This window comes from Salvelinus alpinus, chromosome 9 (assembly GCF_045679555.1).
Source record: "Salvelinus alpinus chromosome 9, SLU_Salpinus.1, whole genome shotgun sequence".
Taxonomy (NCBI): domain Eukaryota; kingdom Metazoa; phylum Chordata; class Actinopteri; order Salmoniformes; family Salmonidae; genus Salvelinus; species Salvelinus alpinus.
Window position 1 is genome coordinate 7,185,983 of NC_092094.1, and position 23,246 is coordinate 7,209,228.

The 23,246-nt window shown below is 40.8% G+C and overlaps 1 protein-coding gene across 1 annotated transcript; it reads right to left on the reverse strand.

Moving 5' to 3' along the window:
* Nucleotides 1–3,437: 3,437 nt before the first annotated feature.
* On the reverse strand, nucleotides 3,438–22,917 carry LOC139584229 (secretory carrier-associated membrane protein 5). Its single transcript, XM_071415839.1, has 7 exons — nucleotides 22,711–22,917; nucleotides 15,794–15,868; nucleotides 15,358–15,477; nucleotides 12,756–12,912; nucleotides 12,269–12,370; nucleotides 10,683–10,800; nucleotides 3,438–8,589 (listed from the first exon to the last, which is right to left on the reverse strand). Exons 2-7 carry the CDS (start codon nucleotides 15,798–15,800, stop codon nucleotides 8,392–8,394), a joined length of 702 nt encoding a protein of 233 aa, XP_071271940.1. The 5' UTR covers nucleotides 15,801–15,868; nucleotides 22,711–22,917; the 3' UTR covers nucleotides 3,438–8,391.
* Nucleotides 22,918–23,246: the final 329 nt, after the last annotated feature.

The following is a 23,246-nucleotide window of genomic DNA, read 5'->3' on the forward strand; positions in this document are numbered from 1 at the left end:
TAATGCACGGCCCCATATCACAAGAATCTGTAAACAATTCCTGGAAGCTGAAAATGTCAAACTTGTTCCATAGCCTGCATACACAGGCCACAATCAACAGCCTGATAAACTCTATGCGAAGGAAATGTGCCCCGCTGCATGAGGCAAATAGTGATCACACCAGATACTGACTGGTTTTCTGATCCACGCCCCTACTTTTATTTAAAGGTATCTGTGACCAACAGATTCATATCTGTTTTCCCAGTCATGTGAAATCCATAGATTAGGGCCTAATGAATTTATTTAAATTGAACGATTTCCTTATATGAACTGTAACTCAGTAAAATCTTTGAAATTGTTGCATGTTGAGTTTATATTTTTGTTCAGTGTAGAATTATTATTATAGGCCTACAGTAATTCTCATGATGGAGGATTGTTGTCATTATTTTAATGAACAATACAAATGTTAATTTATATATTTCTCTCTATTTAACCTTTGTCTTCCAAACACCTGAAACATAGCAATAGAACAAATCATAATTAATTCTATACTATGAACAAGCATGCAAGTGAACACTTTGCGTCCATTCTAAAGGGGTCAGTGTAGACCTACTGTACACGGAGTGTACAAAACATTAAGAACACCTTCCCCTAAGAACAACCCTCTGAATGGCACAAGCATTTACAAGCATTTCGCTACACCTGCAATAGCATCTGCTAAACATGTGTATGCGACCAATAACATTTGATTTGATTTTGGCACACATGCCTTTATATTCAATTAAACAATTTCCTTCCAAGTGTAACCGATGTGAAATGGCTAGCTAGTTAGCGGTGGTGCGCGCTAATAGCGTTTCAATCGGTTACGTCACTCGCTTTGAGACCTTGAAGTAGTGGTTCCCCTTGCTCTGCAAGGGCCGTGGATTTTGTGGAGCGATGGGTAACGATGCTTCGTGGGTGACTGTTGTTGATGTGTGCAGAGGGTCCCTGGTTCGCGCCCGGGTCGGGGCGAGGGGACGGACTAAAGTTAAACTGTTACACAACCAGTCTCTCAACATGTTCTTTCACTAGTGTGGTGGGTTTGACAATCATAGCAACCGACCTTAATGAACAAATTAATAGGTAGAAATCAGGTGTCTTCACACCCCCTCAACTACAGTGAGAATTTGGGCTGAGTGATTAACCGACCTGCCATTCATTTTTTTGTTTTCAAACAACTAATTGACCAAGGTCCGTTCAATTATTTGAATTGCATTTCGTTAGATCAAGCCCAAACTGTGAGATGTAGTAGGGATTTGCAGTTTCTAACAGGTCAATATTCGACAAAGTTTAGCACAGAAAACGTGGTAATTAACTACAATGACCATAATCCATTGCGTGCCTACTTGTCCAGTCTGAGACGGAGAGAAGAGACTGAAGAACATACAATCAAGAGGGTCTCTACCTGAAAATACATGACCTAAGATTGATAGTGGTATTCAGCATTCATAAAAGTGTGCCTTATTTACCTTGAAGAACTACTAAAATATAGATTTTGTCATGAGATGATGACTTGGAATTGAATAATATTTATCGAATAAGCCTAAAACAAATGTAATATACACAACTTAAATATTTTATTAAAATTAAGTGAATAAGTGATAAGCAGTAATGGACAGTCACTACCATCATGGGACTTTAATTAATTGTTTTATTCTGTGTTGTTACAGCATTCAACCCACATAATGCACAGTGCTTTTCATGTCTAAAAAAATGATCGAAATCAAAAACCAGGATAATCTTTTAAAAAACAAAAAACCTTAGAGCTGAAATATCATTAGGTGTCAATCATTTTATCTGATATTCCACTCTATAATGAACAGTCCTATATCAAAAGAAAGCTGTCAATGCAGTTTTTCAATCTTGTCAACAGATGTTAGTAAACCCCTTTATTCTTCCTATATATGGAACAAAAATATAAACTCAACATGCAACAATTTAAAAAAATGTACTGAGTTACGGTTCATATACGGTTCAGTCAATTGAAATAAATGAATTAGGCCTTAATCTATGGATTTTACATGACTGGGCAGGAGAGCCGCCATGGGTGGGCCTGAGAGGGCATATGCCCATGCACTGGGGAGCCAGGTCCAGCCTAATCAGAATTAGTTTTTCCCCACTAAAGGGCTTTATTACAGACAGAAATACTCCTCAGTTTCATCAGCTGTCCGAATGGTTGGTCTCAGACGATCCCGCAGGTGAAGAAGCCGGATACGGAGGTCCTGGGCTGGCGTGGTTACACGTAGTCTGCAGTTGTGAGGCCGGTTGGACGTACTGCCAAATTCTCAAAATTGATGTTGGAGGCGGCTTATGGTAAAGAAATTCTCTGGCAACAGCTCTAGTGGACATTCCTGCAGTCAGCATGCCAATTGCACGTTCCCTGAAAACTTGAGACATCTGTGATATTGTGTTGTGTGACAAAACTGCATATTTTAGAGTGGCCTTTTATTATCTCCGCATCAGGTGCCCCTGTGGTAATGATCATGCTGTTTAATCATCAGCTTCTTGATAATCCATCCACCTGACAGGTGTGGCATATCCTGGCAAAGGAGAAATGTTCACTTAACAGGGATGTAAACAAATGTGCGCACAACATTTTAGAGAAATAAGCTTTTTTTTTGTGTGTTTATAGAAAGAAATTCTGGGATTTTTTTTATTTCAGCTCATGAAACACTTGACATGCTGCATTTATATATTTCTGTTCAGGATAATAAGCCAAGGTGTAATCATTGGAGCCTGTTTGCCTCTCTCTGTTCATCCAATCATTGACATAACTGCCCACGCCCTCAGGAGACAAAAGGTTGAAGAAGTTCAATGCAGGACAGCCAATGCGATTGCGATCTCTCTCTCTCTCTCTCTCGCCCTCGAGCAAGGCACTAAACGCTGATAGCTCCTGCAAGTCACTATGGGTAACAGTGTTTGCTAAATGACTCAAATGTAATAAACAGTTGGACGTTCTCCAAATAACAGCTACTGAACAACTTCGCTACTTCGAGATTCCTCCGCTACACTATTACCTTTCCTGAATTTGTTTTCCGTCAGCGCTATAGGTTCAACTCAAAAGCTCATTTACTCAAGAAAGGAAAATGGACTAATGTTTATCAGACATCCTTGAGACCAACTAGGAGTCAGAGTCATATGTAGTTTTAATATAGGTCTGTAACTTTTTCCCGGACTTCTCCCACTCACTCCTTGATACTCTTGAATTTCCGTCTGTGACGGAAAACTACGTCACGTTGTCTCATGAAGTCGACATCAATGGTTGGTAGCTCTAATAGTTATAATATAAAGCCTTGACTGAAATGCAATTACTGTTAGCACACAAGAGAAAGTAGTTAGGACCGATACACTCAATACGTTAATCCACCAGTCAGAAAATGGGGAATATATTTTAAAAAAACACTCACTCAGACACAAGATGCAACAAAAACTATTTATCCATCAGTGAAAGATAAAAAAAATAATATAAAAACACAACAAAAAAATTCCCTAAAAGTCATTATACTTATCATGGAGACAACAGTTTCCTGAACGATCATATAACATTACTATCCATCTGCTCATAGCATGTACATATAGACTGTATACAGTGCCTTTGGAAAGTATTCAGACCCCTTGACTTTTTCCACATTTTGTGACGTTACAGCCTTATTCTAAAATGGATTTAATAAATACAAATCCTCAATCTACACACAATTTCCCTGAATGACAAATTGAAAACAGGTTTTTAAAAATGTTTGCAAATATATATATATATATATAAAAAAGCTGAAATACATTCACATAAGAATTTAGACCCTTTGCTATGAGACTCGAAATTGAGCTCAGGTGCATCCTGTTTCCATTGAACATCCTTGAGATGTTTCTACAACTTGATTGGAGTCCACCTGTGGTAAATTCAATTGATTGGACATGATTTGGAAAAGCACACACCTGTCTATATAAGGTCCCACAGTTGACAGTGCATCAGAGCAACAAAAAAAAAACAAGCCATGAGGTTGAAGGAATTGTCCATAAAGCTCCGAGACAGGATTGTGATGAGGCACAGATCTGGGGAAGGATACCAAAACATTTCTGCAGCATTGAAGGTCCCCAAAAACACAATGGCCTCCATCATTCATAAATGGAAGAAGTTTGGAACCACCAAGACTCTTGCTAGAGCTGGCTGCCTGGCCAAACTCAGCAATCGGGCGAGAAGGACCTTGGTCAGGGAAGTGACCAAGAACCCGATGGTCACTCTGACAGAGCTCCAGAGTTCTTCTGTGGAGATGGGAGAACCTTCCAGAAAGACAAGCATCTCTGCAGCACTCCACCTATCAGGCTTTTAATGGTAGAGTGGCCAGACGAAAGCCACTCCTCAGTAAAAGGCACATGCCAGCCCTCTTGGAGTTTGCCAAAAGGACCCTTAGACCATGAGAAACAAGATTCTCTGGTCTTATGAAACCAAGATTGAACTCTTTGGCCTGAATGCCAAGCATCACATCTGTAGGAAACCTGGCACCATCCCTACGATGAAGCATGGTGGTGGCAGCAGCATGCTGTGGGGATGTTTTTCAGCAGCAGGGACTGGGAGACAACGACCCTAAGCACACAGACAAGACAACGCAGGAGTGGCTTCGAGACAAGTCTCTGAATGACGAGTGGCCCAGCCAGAGCCCTGACTTGAACCCGATCTGACATCTCCGGAGAGACCTGAAAATAGCTGTGCAGCGACGCTCCCCATCCAACCTGACAGAGCCGGAGAGGATCTGCAGAGAACAATGGGAGAAACACCCCAAATACAGATGTGCCAAGCTTGTAGCTTCATACCCAAGAAGTCTCGACGCTGTAATCGCTGCCAAAGATGCTTCAACAAAGTACAGAGTAAAGGGTGTGAATAATTATGGAAATGTAATATTTCAGTTTATTTTAATAAATATGCAAACATTCCTAATAACCTGTTTTTTTTTTGCTTTGTCATTACAGTGAGTACATGAGATTTTTTCTTTGTAATCCATACAAATGCACTGGATACCGGTTTTATTTATCCATGGCAACGTTATTAATATTTACCTCATTTCAAGTCATTGATATATCTATACTTATGTTATTATAGTACAGAATACATATTAAAAACACATACAGAAGGGAACCAGGGTAGATCATGGTCAATGAGAAATGGCTTTCAAAAGCTGTGGAAACAACATATCCAAAAACAATATGGAAGATTGAATATAGCCGACTGTCAAAAGGACTACAGTTCTGGTCACATGGTGTGTCCCCGAAATGGAACCCTATTGTCTATATAGTGCCTTACTTCAGACCAGGTCTGCATTTGAAATGGCACCCTATATAGTGCATGAGAAGTAGTTCACTATCGGGAATGGGCTTTGGTTAAAAGTAGTGCACTACATAGGGAATAGGTGCCATTTGAGAGATTTAAAAAAAAATCTACAGAGCATTGTAAATGGTAAGCTTGGACACATTTTGTATTTAACATCAATTACCACACATACTGTTATGTGACTTTATGTATACAACATTGCACACGGTCTTATCTTGACTCACGAATTCACCGAAACCACACCTATTGACTGACTACACACAGAAATGTTGTTTTGTTCTGTTGCACGTACTAGAATACACAGTAAAGAACCAAGGCTTCTGTCAACCTAACAGAGCATTGTTACTACAGATGGACATGGTTAAGGATTGTAGCCTGGTTAAACCAGACACTCACCACTAACACTGGTGAAACGTAAATGACATCCGTTCAGATGCCAGGCTAAAAGGATTATAGTCTACAGGATAGGTTACACTATGTGATTTTTTTTTTCTTTCTGGTGCAATATTAATTCATTACAAACACAATATATCATCTGGGTGGTGCCTATATATCAATTTACAAACATACATGGGCTCCACTGATGTTCATCATTTTATGATCACAAGTTGATCTGTAAATTTCACGTTTACGTTGCTCCAGTGCATGTGAAAGTGAATGCAGCAAGTACTGAGGTTGAAATTCCAGTTTTAGTGAGTAGTTCTCTGTGCCTCGAATAAAACACATTAGAAGCCTCTACAAACATATAATACCAACAACCAGAGAGACAAAGAACTGAGCTGCATTCACACACATCATAAAAAATATACAGGGAAAGGCAGGTCTGTACAAACCCCCCCACCCCCCCAAAATTGAGATTTTTTTTTAAAGAAAATCATATTGAATATCATCACACAAATCAGACAAGACAATTCACAGGATTTTGAAATAACTGTCGTTCATGTACACATTCACATTTGTTTCAAGTCTAATACTGTATACACATTTTTGTAATATCTATTCATTAAATAATTTTTCATTTAAGAGTTAGGCTAAAGACAAAGGCTAGATAGTTATTTTCTTAGTTTCAGTTCATAAAATGAGATATGTGTCAACAATATTATAATTTTTTATATACCATTTCACATCTATACTCATGGGTTCTGATTAGACGGAGTACACCTACGACCCGGAAGTTACGTTTTCGTAGCAGGTTAGGAGACTTAGGTTATGGTTAAGGAGGAAAAGGGTTAGGATTAGCTAAAATGCTCTCCTAACCTGCAACGAAAAGTCCCTTCCGGTCGTAGCTGTACTCCCTCTAGTCAGAACCACACTCATGTACTAACGTTGACAACCACATTTTGCTTTCTCTCGTCAAGGTTACAATCCACCATTACCCAGAGCAAAAACGGATTGTTATGACGTCACCGATGACACCATTACAACCAGCTTTGCCCCCTGGGTAATAGGGTCATTTCTTTGTTGTTGTTGCATTCTCTTCACAGGGTTCACTTTAGGATTAGTGAGAGGATTGACCAATGGGAATAAACGTTCATAACATCTACTAACAGCAAATACAATATCTTCAAAATGGGGAAGACTACATTTACAACTTAATTCTTAACTGGGTTAGTTGCCATACTTACTTGGAATGTTCCATCCTATGCAAACCTGAACACTGTACGTGTGTGTTTTAAATGACTTGTTATTATCAAACACCTATTCTTTGTTTTACTGATAGTCAATAGCATAATGACTGTTCAAAAAAAACACTCCCCGTAACCTGAAATGTAAAATGGTAAGGAACTAGTAGACACTTCTAACATGGCTTTGCTATGACTTGTGACTGGAGATGAAGAAGCCAACAGCAGTCTGGTATTTCCACTCTAGCCAATGCTAGCCAAAGACTGACATGTAGCTATTACCTATCCAGCAACTAGGTAAGATCTAAACACACAGACTAGAAATTCTTCTATTGTATTTCTATCCATTTCTATGTCTAAAACAAGGTAGATGGATATCACACCTTTCCTGAGAATCTAAATAAAATTCAACATGGACAAAATTGCGCTAATCGTTTAAAAAAAAAATACGATTAAAATAAGATTTTCCTGCATTTTTTTGTCATGTCCACGTGGCCAGACTGTATCCTTTATAATAATACAGCCCTGCAAAAACAAGTATAAACTGTTTCTCAAAAACAAGACATCACAATCCTACTAGTTTCTGCTAAGCTCCTTCCATAAAATAAAACATCTTTCCAAAAGCAATGAGAGATCACTCACTAAAACCATAATATTTTCTGAAACATGGCATTGGCTCTAGTAAGACTGTGTTATAATCTTTTATTCAAAGCGAATCAGAATTACGGGGCAGTGCAAGTGTCTGTCTGGCACATGGAAGCAGCGAAATTCAGCTAGCGTGGACAATGTGTGATAATAACTATGTGCATGGTTGAAGTGTTGGTCCATCCTAGGGGATAGATGTGGGAGTTCAGTAAAACATAATATTCCTACACTTAGGGGAACCTTTTGAAGCAAAATCAAAACATTACATCATATTCTGAATTGCACCCTAAATTGTGAATTTTGTTCTCATTTGATGATCATCCCTTTTCATCTCTCGGTCTGTGCCTCACCTACCCTGTGTGGCTCCGTTTTATCTCTCATGCCAATTGACAATTCCATAAGGAGTTGACGAGAAATAGACTGGCACCCTGGCTATATCTCACCTCCCTCTCACCCTCTCCTCCACCCTGGCTATATCTCCTCCCCCTCTCACCCTCTCCTCCACCCTGGCTATATCTCACCTCCCTCTCACCCTCTCCTCCACCCTGGCTATATCTCCTCCCACTCTCCTCCACCCTGGCTATATCTCCTCCCCCTCTCCTCCATCCAGGCTATATCTCCTCCCCCTCTTACCCTCTCCTCCACCCTGGCTATATCTCCTCACCCTCTCACCCTCTCCTCCACCCTGGCTATATCTCCTCACCCTCTCCTCCACCCTGGCTATATCTCAACCCCCTCTCACACTCCCCCATCTCCCACCCCGACACTCTCCTCCACCCTGCCCTACATGCCCGGTTCGTCGTAGTTGTAGGTGGGTGCCTGTGAGTACTGGGGTTGTTGCTGCTGCATGGCTCCCTGCGCCACCCCCACAGCAGCCTGCTGCGCTGCCTGCTGGACGTGAGGGTTCTTCCAGGCCCCGGTGGTCCACTCCTCCTGGGCTTTACTCATACTGCCCCCAGTGCCACGGTACATGTTGTGCACCTGGAGAGAGTCAGAGAGATGGTATTAGATTGAGTTATATTACTGTAGCTAGTGTGTGAGAGAGACATACAGAATACTGGCCCGGTGCCACTGTACATGTTGTCAGGGAGACATGATGTGTGAGTTATATTACTGCAAGTCATACAGAGGTCTTGAGAATGAATACGGTCTTTTCTCTCCTAGAGAAAAACATATTTTTTGTTGATGTTGTGTGTCTTCTCACTTTTGTTTATTTCACTTGCTTTGGCAATGTAAACACATGTCCCATGCCAATAAAGCCCTTTCAATTGAACTGAATTGAGAGAGCGAGCAAGAAAGTCAAACAGAGAACAGAGAGAAAGAGGACTGTCCCTCGGTGCAACGGCACATGTTTTGCACGTGGAGAGAGAGAAAGTGTGAGAGACATACAGACACACAGTCAGGTCCAAAATTATTGGCACCCTCGATAAAGATGAGAAAAAAACTATAAACTAAATAATGACAATACTGAGCTACGTTGTATGCAAAAAAATTTTTTAAAAAAATGGAAACTCATTTTATACAATTGCTCAGAGAAATAGATTTTGTTTAACTAGTTAAACAACAAAACAGAAAAAATTAATTAAATAAAAAAATAGGGCAAAAACATTGCCACCCCTGTACCCTCCCCTTGGTAAGATAACAACACTGCACTTTTTCTAAAATGTTTTATGAGTTGGAGAACACATTGGGAGGGATTTAGACCATTCTTCCATACATAATCTTTCCAGATCCTTGATATCCTTTGTCTGCGCTTATGGACTGCCCTCTTTAATTCAAACCACCTGTTTTCAATGGGGTTCAATCATGGCTGGGAGGCTGAGATGGTTATTGCAAAATGTTGATTTTGTGGTCAATTAACCATTTCTTTGTGGATCTTGATGTGTGCTTGGGGTTATTGTCTTACTGGAAGATCCACTTGTGGCCAAGTTTCAACCTCCTAGCAAAAGGCAACCAGGGTTTTTAAATGTCCTAATACTGTGTAAAGTTCATGATGCCGTCGACCTTAACCTGAGCCCCAGGACGGAAGCAGAGATTTATTACCTTATTTTACAGTACATAGAGGGTATTTTCTTCCCCACCACTGGTGTGTGTGTGTGGCCAAAGACCTCTATTTTCATATAATTTGACCATATAAATGCCAATACTTTTGGACCAGACTGTATATGATACTGGCCCCAGTGTCACGGTACATGTTGTGGACCCTGGAGAGAGTCAGGGAGAGATTGAGATGATGTTAGAGATTCATATTACTGCTTGTCAAACAAAAAAAGGTAAAAAAGTCAGATCAGGCAACAACAAAAAATATATCTTCAATGGCCTCATCGTCTCTGGTTGTGGACCTGCATGAGTCAGAGATATTTATGGATTCATTTTTTATTATTTTTTATCTGGGGCATATTAACTAACATTTCAGTGTTCAAACATCAATGAGGGGTTAAATGTGCCCGAGTTCGCAAAAGGGATTATTTTTAACCGCCAGTCCCTGAGACTTTGTGAGTCATATTACAGCCAAGTCAAACTAAGGTCGCCAAGAAATAAATACTGTCTTTACTCTAAATAAGATCTGATCTCCTGATACTATAGCAGCTCATCAGATTGTTGTCCTCTGCAGGTCATAAGACTTGCAGATTTTTTTCTAGAGCGCATGGTCAGAGGAACATAATTGCAAATAAATAGTAGACTGCAAATTGACCACAAGAAGGCCAAACAGATATAATATATGACTAAAACATAATCAATACTTACATGTGTATACAATCAAATACAGTATATCTCTATTATGCGTGGGAATTCTTTGTTACAGATTTACTACATTTTAAAATCACCTGGAGCTGATTTGCTGGTGTTTTTAGTCTTTTATGTCCAATGACAAAAAAATTAAAAATTGTATCTAATTTTTTGGCTCAGAAAAAACTTGGGGGACCAATAAAAAATTTGTCCCGCAAGGCCGCCAGTTGGGAAACCCTGACATACAGTAACACGATCCACACATTTCACATAGTTACTAGAGTTGCATTATACTGTAGTCAGAGTGAGAAAAGTGCTCGGTTGTGCTGAAGTGTATATTGTACCTTGGTGAGCCCGGTGAAGGAGAGGACAGCCATGGCAGTGAACATGATGGTGGGGATCAGCATGACAACAGCAGAGCCTATATTGGTGCTAAAGAAGGTGATGGTAGCCAGCCAGCCACTGGAGGAAAGAAGGAGAAGAAGAAACACGTGGAGGACTGTTCTACGGCAGGGTTCCCTAATGCTAACAATACTATTAAACTGTAGGCCAAGGGCCGACAACCAGGTCAATCAATCAAATAGTTTAGCCCTTTTTACATCAACTGTTGTCACAAAATGGTAAACAGTAACCTGGCCTAGACCCCATTAAAGAGCACCGACATTGGTAAGGAAAAGCTCCCTAGAAGGAAGAAACCTTAAGAGGGACCAGACTCAGAGGACATTCCTTTTACAGCCAATAGGCACGACTTTCGCCAACAATTTAAAACGCTGGTGTTTTAATAGGCTATTTCAAGTTTTTATTTTTTTTAACTGACGTTTTGGCCACCAGTGTAGGGCTAGACGGTATACTGTATTTTCCTATATACACCGGTATTGATGCATGGACCGGTTTGGGTTTTACTTTAACTTCTATAACGGTATTTGAATCTTTGGTTTGTTAAAATGTGATACGCCGTGTGTAACGTTCATTTTTATAGTTTACTCCGCTACTTGAGTCATCCCTCCCCTCTCTCTCTCTCTCCACGCCACTTCCACACAGACCTAGTCCCACCCCCCGTCACTCAGAGAACATTTGTTGTTGCTTGACCACGAGACACTGTCGTTCAGTCTGCATGGTCAATGCAACAATGTTGTTACCAATTTGATCTTAATATAAATCCACAAGCGTTCTATAATTATAATATTAGTTTGTGTTTCTTACATCTGCAAACAGCTAGTTGGTATTTTCTTAGCAAGTTAAGCTAAATCCTGTTAGCCACTAATGCTAATCCTAATACAAGTACTGAGTCAGAGCAAACGTAGCTAGCTAATACAACCTGATACCAGTACTGATGAAGGCTTAAATCAGCATGTTGTTTGTTTTCTAATTCAAAGAGGAATAGGAAAAGCATGAATATGTTGGCTATATGAATAAAGATTTAATGTAGCCAAAGATTATAGGCTCCCCTAGAAAACACGGAACATCACTTTGGTTCCTACCCTGTCATAATAACTAATCCATGGCATTTTCATTTGTTGTCATGTCAAACAACACTGTATTCAAAGTGCCCACTATTATTTATATTCTAACTATAGAATTATAATAAACATTCTATTTCCATGATTCCAAAAGTTCACCCAAGTGTTTTAATCTAAATCGCAATTTCAACATTTGGTTGTAAGAAATTATTTTAGGTTGAAGTTGAATTGAACAGTATAAAACAATCAGAATGGAGAAAGACCCATTGAAATAATTTAGAATATGTGTGTTGCCACTGTAGGGCCACGACTACTCATAAAGCAAATTTAGAACTTTTATTAATCAAATACATAAAATACCGTCAAATACCGTCAAAATGTTAAAAAAAATACCATATATGATATTTTGCCCATATTGCCCAGCCCTACGTCGGTGGCCTTCATCAGACTGAACCAGGCTCCATCCTTACCAGACGCCCCAGCCTGGGATGCCTATACACTGAATGATGCTGATCACCACCTGGGCCATGAACACGAAGAAGAACGCCATGAAGTTGAACGAGCTGTCAGTCCTAAAAGGGGGGGAGAAGAGAAGTAAATCTAGTCAGAAATCCAGGATTTAAGCTACTGTGGAAATGGTTTACTGTACCTTGACTGACGTCCTCTCTGCCCATGATAACGTAACACAGGGTCAAAAGTGGAATCCAGATGTATGAGCTATGCTTGTTGCCCCATCACCTTCTCATTAAACATGTACTGTACGTTAACTTGACTCACTTCTCTCTGCCTCATCCATGACAGTATAACGTAACATAAGGGTGCGTGCGTTGAGTAAGACAGAACGGTGTTCAACATTTATTTCAACGGAATCGGTACTGTTACTGAACGACCAAACTTTGGCAAAATGTTGAACCGAACTGAACGCACCCCAAGTGTCAGAAAGAAGGATGTACTTACTTGAAGGCCTTGTAGATGGGTCTGAACCAGCACACGTAGGAACAGGGGGTGAACAGGATGAGCCACAGAATGGCCATGCCAAAGTTAGTGGCTCCGCCCCCGCCGCACATCCACGCCAGGCAGCCAATCAGATTGACCGCCAAGGTGGCACTGTTAACTGTAACAATAACCGGTGGGGGAAAAAAGGTTAAATAACTATATTAAATGGTCGACCTTGCATTATTTGAACTGCTGCAGCATTGGTCATGTTCATTAGAGCATGCAATGGAACTGGAAAACAAACAGCACGGTCTGTTATTGGATGATTAATCTAGCAAAGTAAAGTTTAATTGGTTACTTCAGATTTGTATGGGAGTCTGCAGAGACATTAATGGTAACTTTATGTATGGGAGTCTACAGAGACAGTAACGGTAGCTTTATGTATGGGAGTCTACAGAGCCAGTAGCTTTATGTATGGGAGTCTACAGAGCCAGTAGCTTTATGTATGGGAGTCTACAGAGCCAGTAACGGTAGCTTTATGTATGGGAGTCTACAGAGCCAGTAACGGTAGCTTTATGTATGGGAGTCTACAGAGACATTAATGGTAACTTTATGTATGGGAGTCTACAGACAGTAACGGTAGCTTTATGTATGGGAGTCTACAGAGCCAGTAACGGTAACTTTATGTATGGGAGTCTACAGAGCCAGTAACTTTATGTATGGGAGTCTACAGAGACAGTAGCTTTATGTATGGGAGTCTACAGAGACAGTAACGGTAACTTTATGTATGGGAGTCTACAGAGCCAGTAGCTTTATGTATGGGAGTCTACAGAGCCAGTAACGGTAGCTTTATGTATGGGAGTCTACAGAGACAGTAACGGTAACTTTATGTATGGGAGTCTACAGAGCCAGTAACTTTATGTATGAGAGTCTACAGAGCCAGTAACGGTAGCTTTATGTATGGGAGTCTACAGAGACAGTAACGGTAACTTTATGTATGGGAGTCTACAGAGCCAGTAACTTTATGTATGGGAGTCTACAGAGCCAGTAACGGTAACTTTATGTATGGGAGTCTACAGAGCCAGTAGCTTTATGTATGGGAGTCTACAGAGCCAGTAACGGTAGCTTTATGTATGGGAGTCTACAGAGCCAGTAGCTTTATGTATGGGAGTCTACAGAGACAGTAACGGTAACTTTATGTATGGGAGTCTACAGAGACAGTAACAGTAGCTTTATGGTTTAGAATCTGAGATATAAAGGAAAGATCTCTATGACCAAGTTATGGTCTGCTTCTTAAAATGTTTTTTTTAACCTTTATTTAACCTTTATTAACGAGGCAAGTCAATAAATAACAATACAGGGGGTATCATTTGGGACTTTCTACAACTAAAGCAATCAGCTATCCATTCAACACATAGTACACTGACTAGTAGGCTGAGAGGCACAAACTAATCATTACCTATTTCTATATTTAGACTTACTTTTATATTCCCCCCCGGCCTGAGTGATAATGAAATGAAAATTACAAATGAAAAAGGTATACAATCATCCATATATAAAAGCTTACGATTGAACTATTAGCTTCATGTTCAGTTATTGTTGTCAGGTTAATGGTATAGAGATGGGAGGCTTTAAACTAGTGGAATATGATTGCGATGAAAAAATACAAAACATTATTATTGGATGGATGCCTAAATGTCACAAACCAGCTATACCAGCCTTCCTGCTACTGTATACCCGTGTTTCCCCATATTATTTTGGGTACAAAACACAAACACACACAGGTGATGTTAAAAAGGAAGGCCAAACAGTAGCAGATGAGACACTTAACAGTTTACCGGTATGTTGTCCACTTTAGTGATCTACACATTAAATACAGTATGTAAATGGATTTGTTAAGAGTGAGCCAGTGGTGCCCGGTACATGGTATGTACCGGCACCTCTAATTTTCTACCGGCATCTTTTTGAAGAATATTAGCTGTGATACATGATGGTATTTTAAATATAAAGACTACCTTTTGAACATTTGAAGCTGGTTTCCCACACCCAAATTCAGCCAAGTTCAGGACCGGACCTAAAAGCATTCTCAACGGAAAATGGCATATAAGAACTAGTTTTGCTATATCTATGTCTGGGAAACCAGCCCAGATGCCTCAGTCTCTAATCACAGGGTGTCTTCCAAATGTCACCCTGTTCCCTATATATGTACACTACTTAGTTTGGACCAGAAGCACTTAGTTTGGACCAGAAGCACTTAGTTTGGACCAGAAGCACTTAGTTTGGACCAGAAGCACTTAGTCTGGACCAGAAGCACTTAGTCTGGACCAGAAGCACTTAGTCTGGACCAGAAGCACTTAGTTTGGACCAGAAGCACTTAGTTTGGACCAGAAGCACTTAGTTTGGACCAGAAGCACTTAGTTTGGACCAGAAGCACTTAGTTTGGACCAGAAGCACTTAGTTTGGACCAGAAGCACTTAGTTTGGACCAGAAGCACTTAGTTTGGACCAGAAACCCTTAGTTTGGACCAGAAACCCTTAGTTTGGACCAGAAACCCTATGTGCCCTGGTTAAAAGTAGTGCACGACAAAGCAATAAGGGTGCCATTTGAGATCAGCCACACTCACAGATCCATAGGTAGTACAGCTTCTTGCACATGGAACGGTGTACATCTGGGATTTCGTTAAAATCCTGATAGAAACATGGCTTCAGAGGGATGAAGCGAGGCAGGGGAGGGAAATTGTTTTCTGCGGGGGAAAAAAAAGGACAAAGCTATCATGTTGATGTTACTGGTAATTCCCTTTTAATAGTCAGATCTTGAATGAAAACAATATATATTTTGGGTTAAAGTACAAGGCAACATTTGTACTTGATTAATAAAATATTACTGTTAAGCAATGTGCACTCATACTACAATTATATGATAATAACATGCTTATAACTAATAACTATACCTTTAAAAATATAGATAATTCAATATACACAGAAGTCACACTAACAAAATATCTCTACTATGATGATATCCTTGTATGAATGAGATAATTAAATTCAGTTATAATCTACCTGCCATTACGATTGGATCTGTCCCTCCAGTCGAAAATAAATATGATCCAAACCCAATTGCCTTGGAAATTAAAACTGAAAAGAATATGAAGTTGTATTAATCAATGTATAATATCATATGTTTTTGGCTATCTATCATAAAAGCTATAAATTACCTTCATATTCAATCCAGCAACAAATTGGCTATACAATGTTGTTGCCTAAGTCATATGAAATGTCGATATGGCTATGAAAAACATTGAGCGGCCAATGCATGAGGAGGTACCTGTGAAATGACACCAAATATATATAGCTAGCCCACCAGCCCTGCTACAGTTGTGAGCTATAATTTTAATGACGTTTTTTAATTCTTTATTTTTTTTTTTAACTCCACAAACATATGTCGGGAAAAGAAAAAGTTGAAACTAATCTACGCCTGTTCTGATAAAAACCGTAGGGCATTTAGCCTCGGGGGATGCCTTGCTTGACCACACCCTCCTTCCTTCCTTGCTCCTGGCCTGCCCTGCCTCTTCCACCAATCCATTTGTTTTTTATGGACAGAAAAGAGCAGAAGCTATGAGCTGTCCGATCAGGTCCATTGTTTACTGAGGTGGCGTACTGCTACAATATGAGATTACAATGTAATGTGCAGCCATGCATGAAAAGCAACAACTCTGGGTGAAATCGGATCTGCTGTATTCCCGTGAAATTTAAGGTGCCCGGTCGTGGGTGGGAATTTCCCAATTTGATTGTGGACTCCTGTAGACTTCCGCGCATCCGTGATATGGTAATTTCTGTGATAGTCAATTCCCAATTATGCATTAATACGTTTCTGGAAATATCCGGACCGTGCACGTAAAGTAAATTCTCAAATGCCACAGGCGCGTACCTGTCAAACTCATGTGTTGGAAGAGAAGCCCAGTGAAAAGAAGCCAACTTTCCATGTATCCATTGTTTATCTAACCTGTGATGAGTTTTCTAGTATTTTTTATGTATAATAAGTGTTTTGACCGAGTGAAAAACAAGTGAGATTCTCATTCATAAGAGTGTAACCAAACTAAGCTGGCTAACCCTGTATGTAAATTAATGAGAACAAGATGGCGTCTCAGATTATTTTAAATTTCTGTTATAATGTATGTACATACAAACACTAATGATATTTTCTAATTCTAATATTTTCTTTTTTATTTTATGAAATTTGTATCTAACCGTTGCTTACTAAGTGCTAACATTAGCTAGCTCAGCGCTAGGCTTTTAGCTTATATTGTAGTTGGCTAGCTGTTTGTGGGTTTTTGTTACATTTAATACAATGGCCTATAATTTTCTTGTACTTTTGTACAAACTGTTGTTGCCCATACAATGCATGGGTGTATATATAGTGGTTTTGCACAGCACCATGTTTATTGATAAATTAGCTGACACTAGCTAGCTAGCCCGGTTCAAACCCTGATGCATCATACATACACACCTATTACGACATATTTTTGCAAAGGCAATTAGCTAGTAAAGTAGATTCTTCTAGAGATTGTGTAAATGTTACAACTCAATTCAACAAAGATAACACTTTTGCATTCTCTCTGAAGAGTGGGAATATGAATATGCATGACTTGAGATTTAGGCATTTGTTTACTGTGTTCTATTGGGTCTAGATGCACGGTGGAGAGTGCTTGCAGAGGATAAGACACATTTGGAGAGAAGTTAATGTGGACCGGATGAGCGATGAGGAGGATGGCCTGCAAAACGGCAAACCAGTGTGGTTCGTCAAGCCCCCCCTACTTCCGGAGTGAGGTGCTCATTGAACTTAGTCAAGAACAACAGAGCCCCTTGGAGAGGGAACAGAGCCCCTTGGAGAGGGAACAGAGCCCCTTGGAGAGGGAACAGAGCCCCTTGGAGAGGGAACAGAGCCCCTTGGAGAGGGAACAGAGCCCCTTGGAGAGGGAACAGAGCCCCTTGGAGAGGGAACAGAGCCCCTTGGAGAGGGAACAGAGCCCCTTGGAGAGGGAACAGAGCTACTTGGCGAACCACACCACACGGATCATGTCTGGGGAGTTTTCAACAAGGCAACCTATATCTCACGGACCCCTCAAATATCAACACTATTTATAATATATATAATATAATATACACTGCTCAAAAAAATAAAGGGAACACTAAAATAAGACATCCTAGATCTGAATGAATGAAATATTCTTATTAAATACTTTTTTCTTTACATAGTTGAATGTGCTGACAACAAAATCACACAAAAATGATCAATGGAAATCAAATTTATCAACCCATGGAGGTCTGGATTTGGAGTCACACTCAAAATTAAAGTGGAAAACCACACTACAGGCTGATCCAACTTTGATGTAATGTCCTTAAAACAAGTCAAAATGAGGCTCAGTAGTGTGTGTGGCCTCCACGTGCCTGTATGACCTCCCTACAATGCCTGGGCATGCTCCTGATGAGGTGGCGGATGGTCTCCTGAGGCATCTCCTCCCAGACCTGGACTAAAGCATCCGCCAACTCCTGGACAGTCTGTGGTGCAACGTGGCGTTGGTGGATGGAGCGAGACATGATGTCCCAGATGTCCAGATGTGCTCAATTGGATTCAGGTCTGGGGAACCGGCGGGCCAGTCCATAGCATCAATGCCTTCCTCTTGCAGGAACTGCTGACACACTCCAGCCACATGAGGTCTAGCATTGTCTTGCATTAGGAGGAACCCAGGGCCAACCGCACCAGCATATGGTCTCACAAGGGGCCTGAGGATCTCATCTCGGTACCTAATGGCAGTCAGGCTACCTCTGGCGAGCACATGGAGGGCTGTGCGGCCCCCCAAAGAAATGCCACCCCACACCATGACTGACTCACCACCAAACCGGTCATGCTGGAGGATGTTGCAGGCAGCAGAACGTTCTCCACGGCGTCTCCAGACTCTGTCACGTGCTCAGTGTGAACCTGCTTTCATCTGTGAAGAGCACAGGGCGCCAGTGGCGAATTTGCCAATCTTGGTGTTCTCTAGCAAATGCCAAACGTCCTGCACGGTGTTGGGCTGTAAGCACAACCCCCACCTGTGGACATCGGGCCCTCATACCACCCTCATGGAGTCTGTTTCTGACCATTTGAGCAGACACATGCACATTTGTGGCCTGCTGGAGGTCATTTTGCAGGGCTCTGGCAGTGCTCCTCCTTGCACAAAGGCGGAGGTAGCGGTTCTGCTGCTGGGTTGTTGCCCTCCTACGGCCTCCTCCACGTCTCCTGATGTACTGACCTGTCTCCTGGTAGCGCCTCCATGCTCTGGACACTACGCTGACAGACACAGCAAACCTTCTTGCCACAGCTCGCATTGATGTGCCATCCTGGATGAGCTGCACTACCTGAGCCACTTGTGTGGGTTGTAGACTCCGTCTCATGCTACCACTAGAGTGAAAGCACCGCCAGCATTCAAAAGTGACCAAAACATCAGCCAGGAAGCATAGGAACTGAGAAGTGGTCTGTGGTAACCACCTGCAGAACCACTCCTTTATTGGGGGTGTCTTGCTAATTGCCTATAATTTCCACCTTTTGTCTATTCCATTTGCACAACAGCATGTGAAATTTATTGTCAATCAGTGTTGCTTCCTAAGTGGACAGTTTGATTTCACAGAAGTGTGATTGACTTGGAGTTACATTGTGTTGTTTAAGTGTTCCCTTTATTTTTTTGAGCAGTGTATATATATAACTACCCCAATGGAGGCTCACCCTGGACCAAGATGGATGACTCCTGTCAGTAGTGTGTTTAAAAAAATACATAAAAAAAAAAAAAAACTTTTGTTGATCCTTCAATTTTGAATAGGCTCGTTCATATTCCTCTATATGAGGTATACCCCCTTTAACCCATGTAAGCAGGTAAGTACCTCATTCAAAATTCAAAGATGAATTTAAAAAAGTGTTTTTAAAAGAATCGAGCAGAGTACTGGTAGGAGTAATCCAGTTTAGCCTAGTCTCCATGGAGCTATTACCCACTTTCTCCTGCTTAACTGAAACAAATGGTCATCCTTCAAGAAGTGTATTTGTGTGTTTTATTCAAGAAACTAAGAGTTGTTTTAGTATAGCGATGTCATGAGGTGCTGGAAATTACCTTGATAGTGGTGCTTGAATTTTATTTCTGAAAAGGTGTCGGAACTCTGATGTGTGATAATAAAAAATTATGAAAAGTAATTTCATTCATTAATTCAGTCCTAATTCACTCATTCTTTTAATAATGAATCGTTATTTAAAAAATATACCAGTGACAGCTACACAGGCAAGCTACCAATGACTAGCATTAGCTTTCATGGGGGGGTAAGCATGTGCAACCTCATGTGCAACCTTAAGCAAGCGCATGGCCATTTTCTGACATTTACGGGAGAGACGTGGGCGTACGTGGACAGAGATGTATTGCAACTGATGTCAAAGGCACTGGAATTTCAAGATGTGTCCTGGTAAGTGGATGTGTCTGGACCGATTCACTGAACCGTTGACGGACATACTGTATAGTGTTATCGGAGATTTACGGGACCAAACAACGTTGGACACGTGCCTGCTAATTTGCGGGAAAACAATGTTTTTACGGACTTCTGCACTTTAGTGTTCAACCAGTAAATGTGCATTTTCATGCAGTGACATGTTACTTCAATGATGCACGATGACAAGCCTTTTAAAAATACGACCCATACTTTAAATGGAGAGATACAGTGTATTCGGAAAGTACTCAAATCCCTTGACTTTTTCACATTTTGTTACGTTACAGCCTTATTCTAAAAATGGATGAAATAGTTTTTTCCCCCCTCATCAATCTACACACAATACCACATAATGATATCACAATACACCATAATGAAAAAGCAAAAACAGAAGAGAAAAAAAACGAAATATCACATTTACATTAGTATTCAGACCCTTTACTTTGTAGAAGCATCGTTGGCAGAGATTACAGCCTCGAGACTTCTTGGGTATGACGCTACAAGCTTGGCCCACCTGTATTTGGGGAGTTTCTCCCATTGTTCTCTGCAGACCCTCTCAAGCTCTGTCAGGTTGGATGAGGAGCGTCGCTGCACAGCTATTTTTAGGTCTCTCCAGAGATGTTCGATCGGGTTCAAGTCCGGGCTCTGGCTGGGCCACTCAAGGACATTCAGAGACTTGTCCCAAAGCTACTCCTGCGTTGTCTTGGCTGTGTGCTTATGTTGTCCTGTTGGAAGGTGAACCTTCGCCCCAGTCTGAGGTCCTGAGTTCTCTGGAGCAGGTCTTCATCAAGGATCTCTGTACTTTGCTCCGTTCATCTTTCCCTCGATCATGAACTAGTCTCCCAGTCCTTGACTCTCCACCATGCTTCACCGTAGGGATGGTACCAGGTTTCCTACAGACGTGACGCTTGGCATTCAGGCCAAAGAGTTCAATCTTGGTTTCATCAGACCAGAGAATCTTGTTTCTCATGGTCTGAGAGTCTTTAGGTGTCTTTTGGCAAACTCCAAGCGGGCTGTCATGTGCTTTTTACGGAGGAGTGGCTTCCGCCTGGCTACTCTACCATAAAGGCCTGATTGGTGGAGTGTTACAGAGATTTTTGTCTTTCTGGAAGGTTCTCTCGTCTCCACAGAGGAACTCTGGAGCTCTGTCAGAGTAACCATCGGGTTCTTGGTCACCTCCCTGACCAAGGCCCTTCTCCCCCGATTGCTCAGTTTGGCCGGGCGGCCAGCTCTAGGAAGAGTCTTGGTGGCTCAAAACTTTTTCAATGTAAGAATGATGGAGGCCACTGTGTTCTTGGGGACCTTCAATGCTGCAGAAATGTTTTGATGCCCTTCCCCAGATCTGTGCCTCGACACAATCCTGAATCAGAGCTCTACGGACAATTCCTTCGACCTCATGGCTTGGTTTTTGCTCTGACTTGTGAGACCTTCTATAGAAAGGTGTGTACCTTTCCAAATCATGTCCAATCAATTGAATTTACCACAGGTGGACTCCAAGTTGTAGAAACATCAAGGATGATTCATGGAAACAGGATGCACCTGAGCTCAAGTCTCATAGCAAAAGGTCTGAATAATTATGTAAATAAGATATAAACAAAAACCTGTTTTCGCTTTGTCATTATTGGGTAGTGTGTAGATTGATGAGGAATACAATTTATTTAATCCATTTTAGAATAAGTCAGAAACATAACAAAATCTGGAAAGAGTAAAGGGGACTGAATAATTTCCGAATGCACTGTACATTGTAGTCTACATAAGATCATTTTAAAAAAAATTAATAAAACTTGACAGTGTGATGAAGAATATTTGCAGCTATCTCAATCATATTTTGACGACTGAAATAACATTTTGTCAAATCAAAATCAAATCAATTTATATAGCCCTTCTTACATCAGCTGATATCTCAAAGTGCTGTACAGAAACCCAGCCTAAAACCCCAAACAATGCAGGTGTAGAAGCACGGTGGCTAGGAAAAACTTGTCCCATTCAAAATGTGTCATGTCCATCACAGAGGTTGAGTCTGTATGGATGAAGGGCATTTTCCCAGCATATATTTTTGCACCAAATAATACCACCGTACTGATAATAAACGATGTTTTGAAACAACGAATCTATGCAATATGATATGTATTTTTTTCTTCCAATTCAGATTTGTTATTCATTTTAAAGGATGGGCAGGATACAGTATGCCGCCGTTTGTATGCTACAATTGCATCGTGATGAACACTACTGTCAATGGAGAAGCAGCGCCCTTCAGAGAAGTAGAGCCTAGCCTACGACATGATAAGGTATTTTTCAGCTGGACTCAATAAAACAAGTCAAACGTTTGTACCTTTCTTGCCGCATTTACATTCTATTTATGCACAGATCATTCTGTAAATCTGTAATTTGCTCAATCGTGTAACTGAAACAGAATGAATGAATGTGTTATTTACACGATATGGATTCGTTAGAATGGTTTTATTTCTTACCTCCTTTTGTTTCCCCCACAAACAAGCAATGCTGTTACTATGCAACGTCTGTCAATTGCATTCTATGACGATGTTCTTCACGAAACACAATAATAGGCGCTTGTGAAATTAATCGAGAGACCGAAAAATTCTATATTCGACTAAATCAGAAATGTCTTCACCCACCGACAGCTTGGGAGTAGAACGCAATCACGTGACGTCACGTTTCTCCTCTCTCTCTTTTTACGCACGTACGGGTTGTACTAGGAATGGTTTGAGGAAACGGATTTGTTGCTGGCCAGAACCGACCAACCGCTTACTAGCAAGTACAGAGTTTCTTTCTAAACCACACTGTAGCTTACTGTAAAAATGTTTTATATGACTCCAATAAAGGTGTAAGTACCCAGTAAAATACTACTTGAGTGAAAGTCTAAAAGTATATGGTTTTAAATGTAGTTAAGTAGCAAGTGTGGAAAAAGTCAATTCGCAGGAACGCCCCCCCTCGACCATCCCAGTGGTTTTTGTTTTTAAGGATAAAATAAATTGAATAGAGCTAA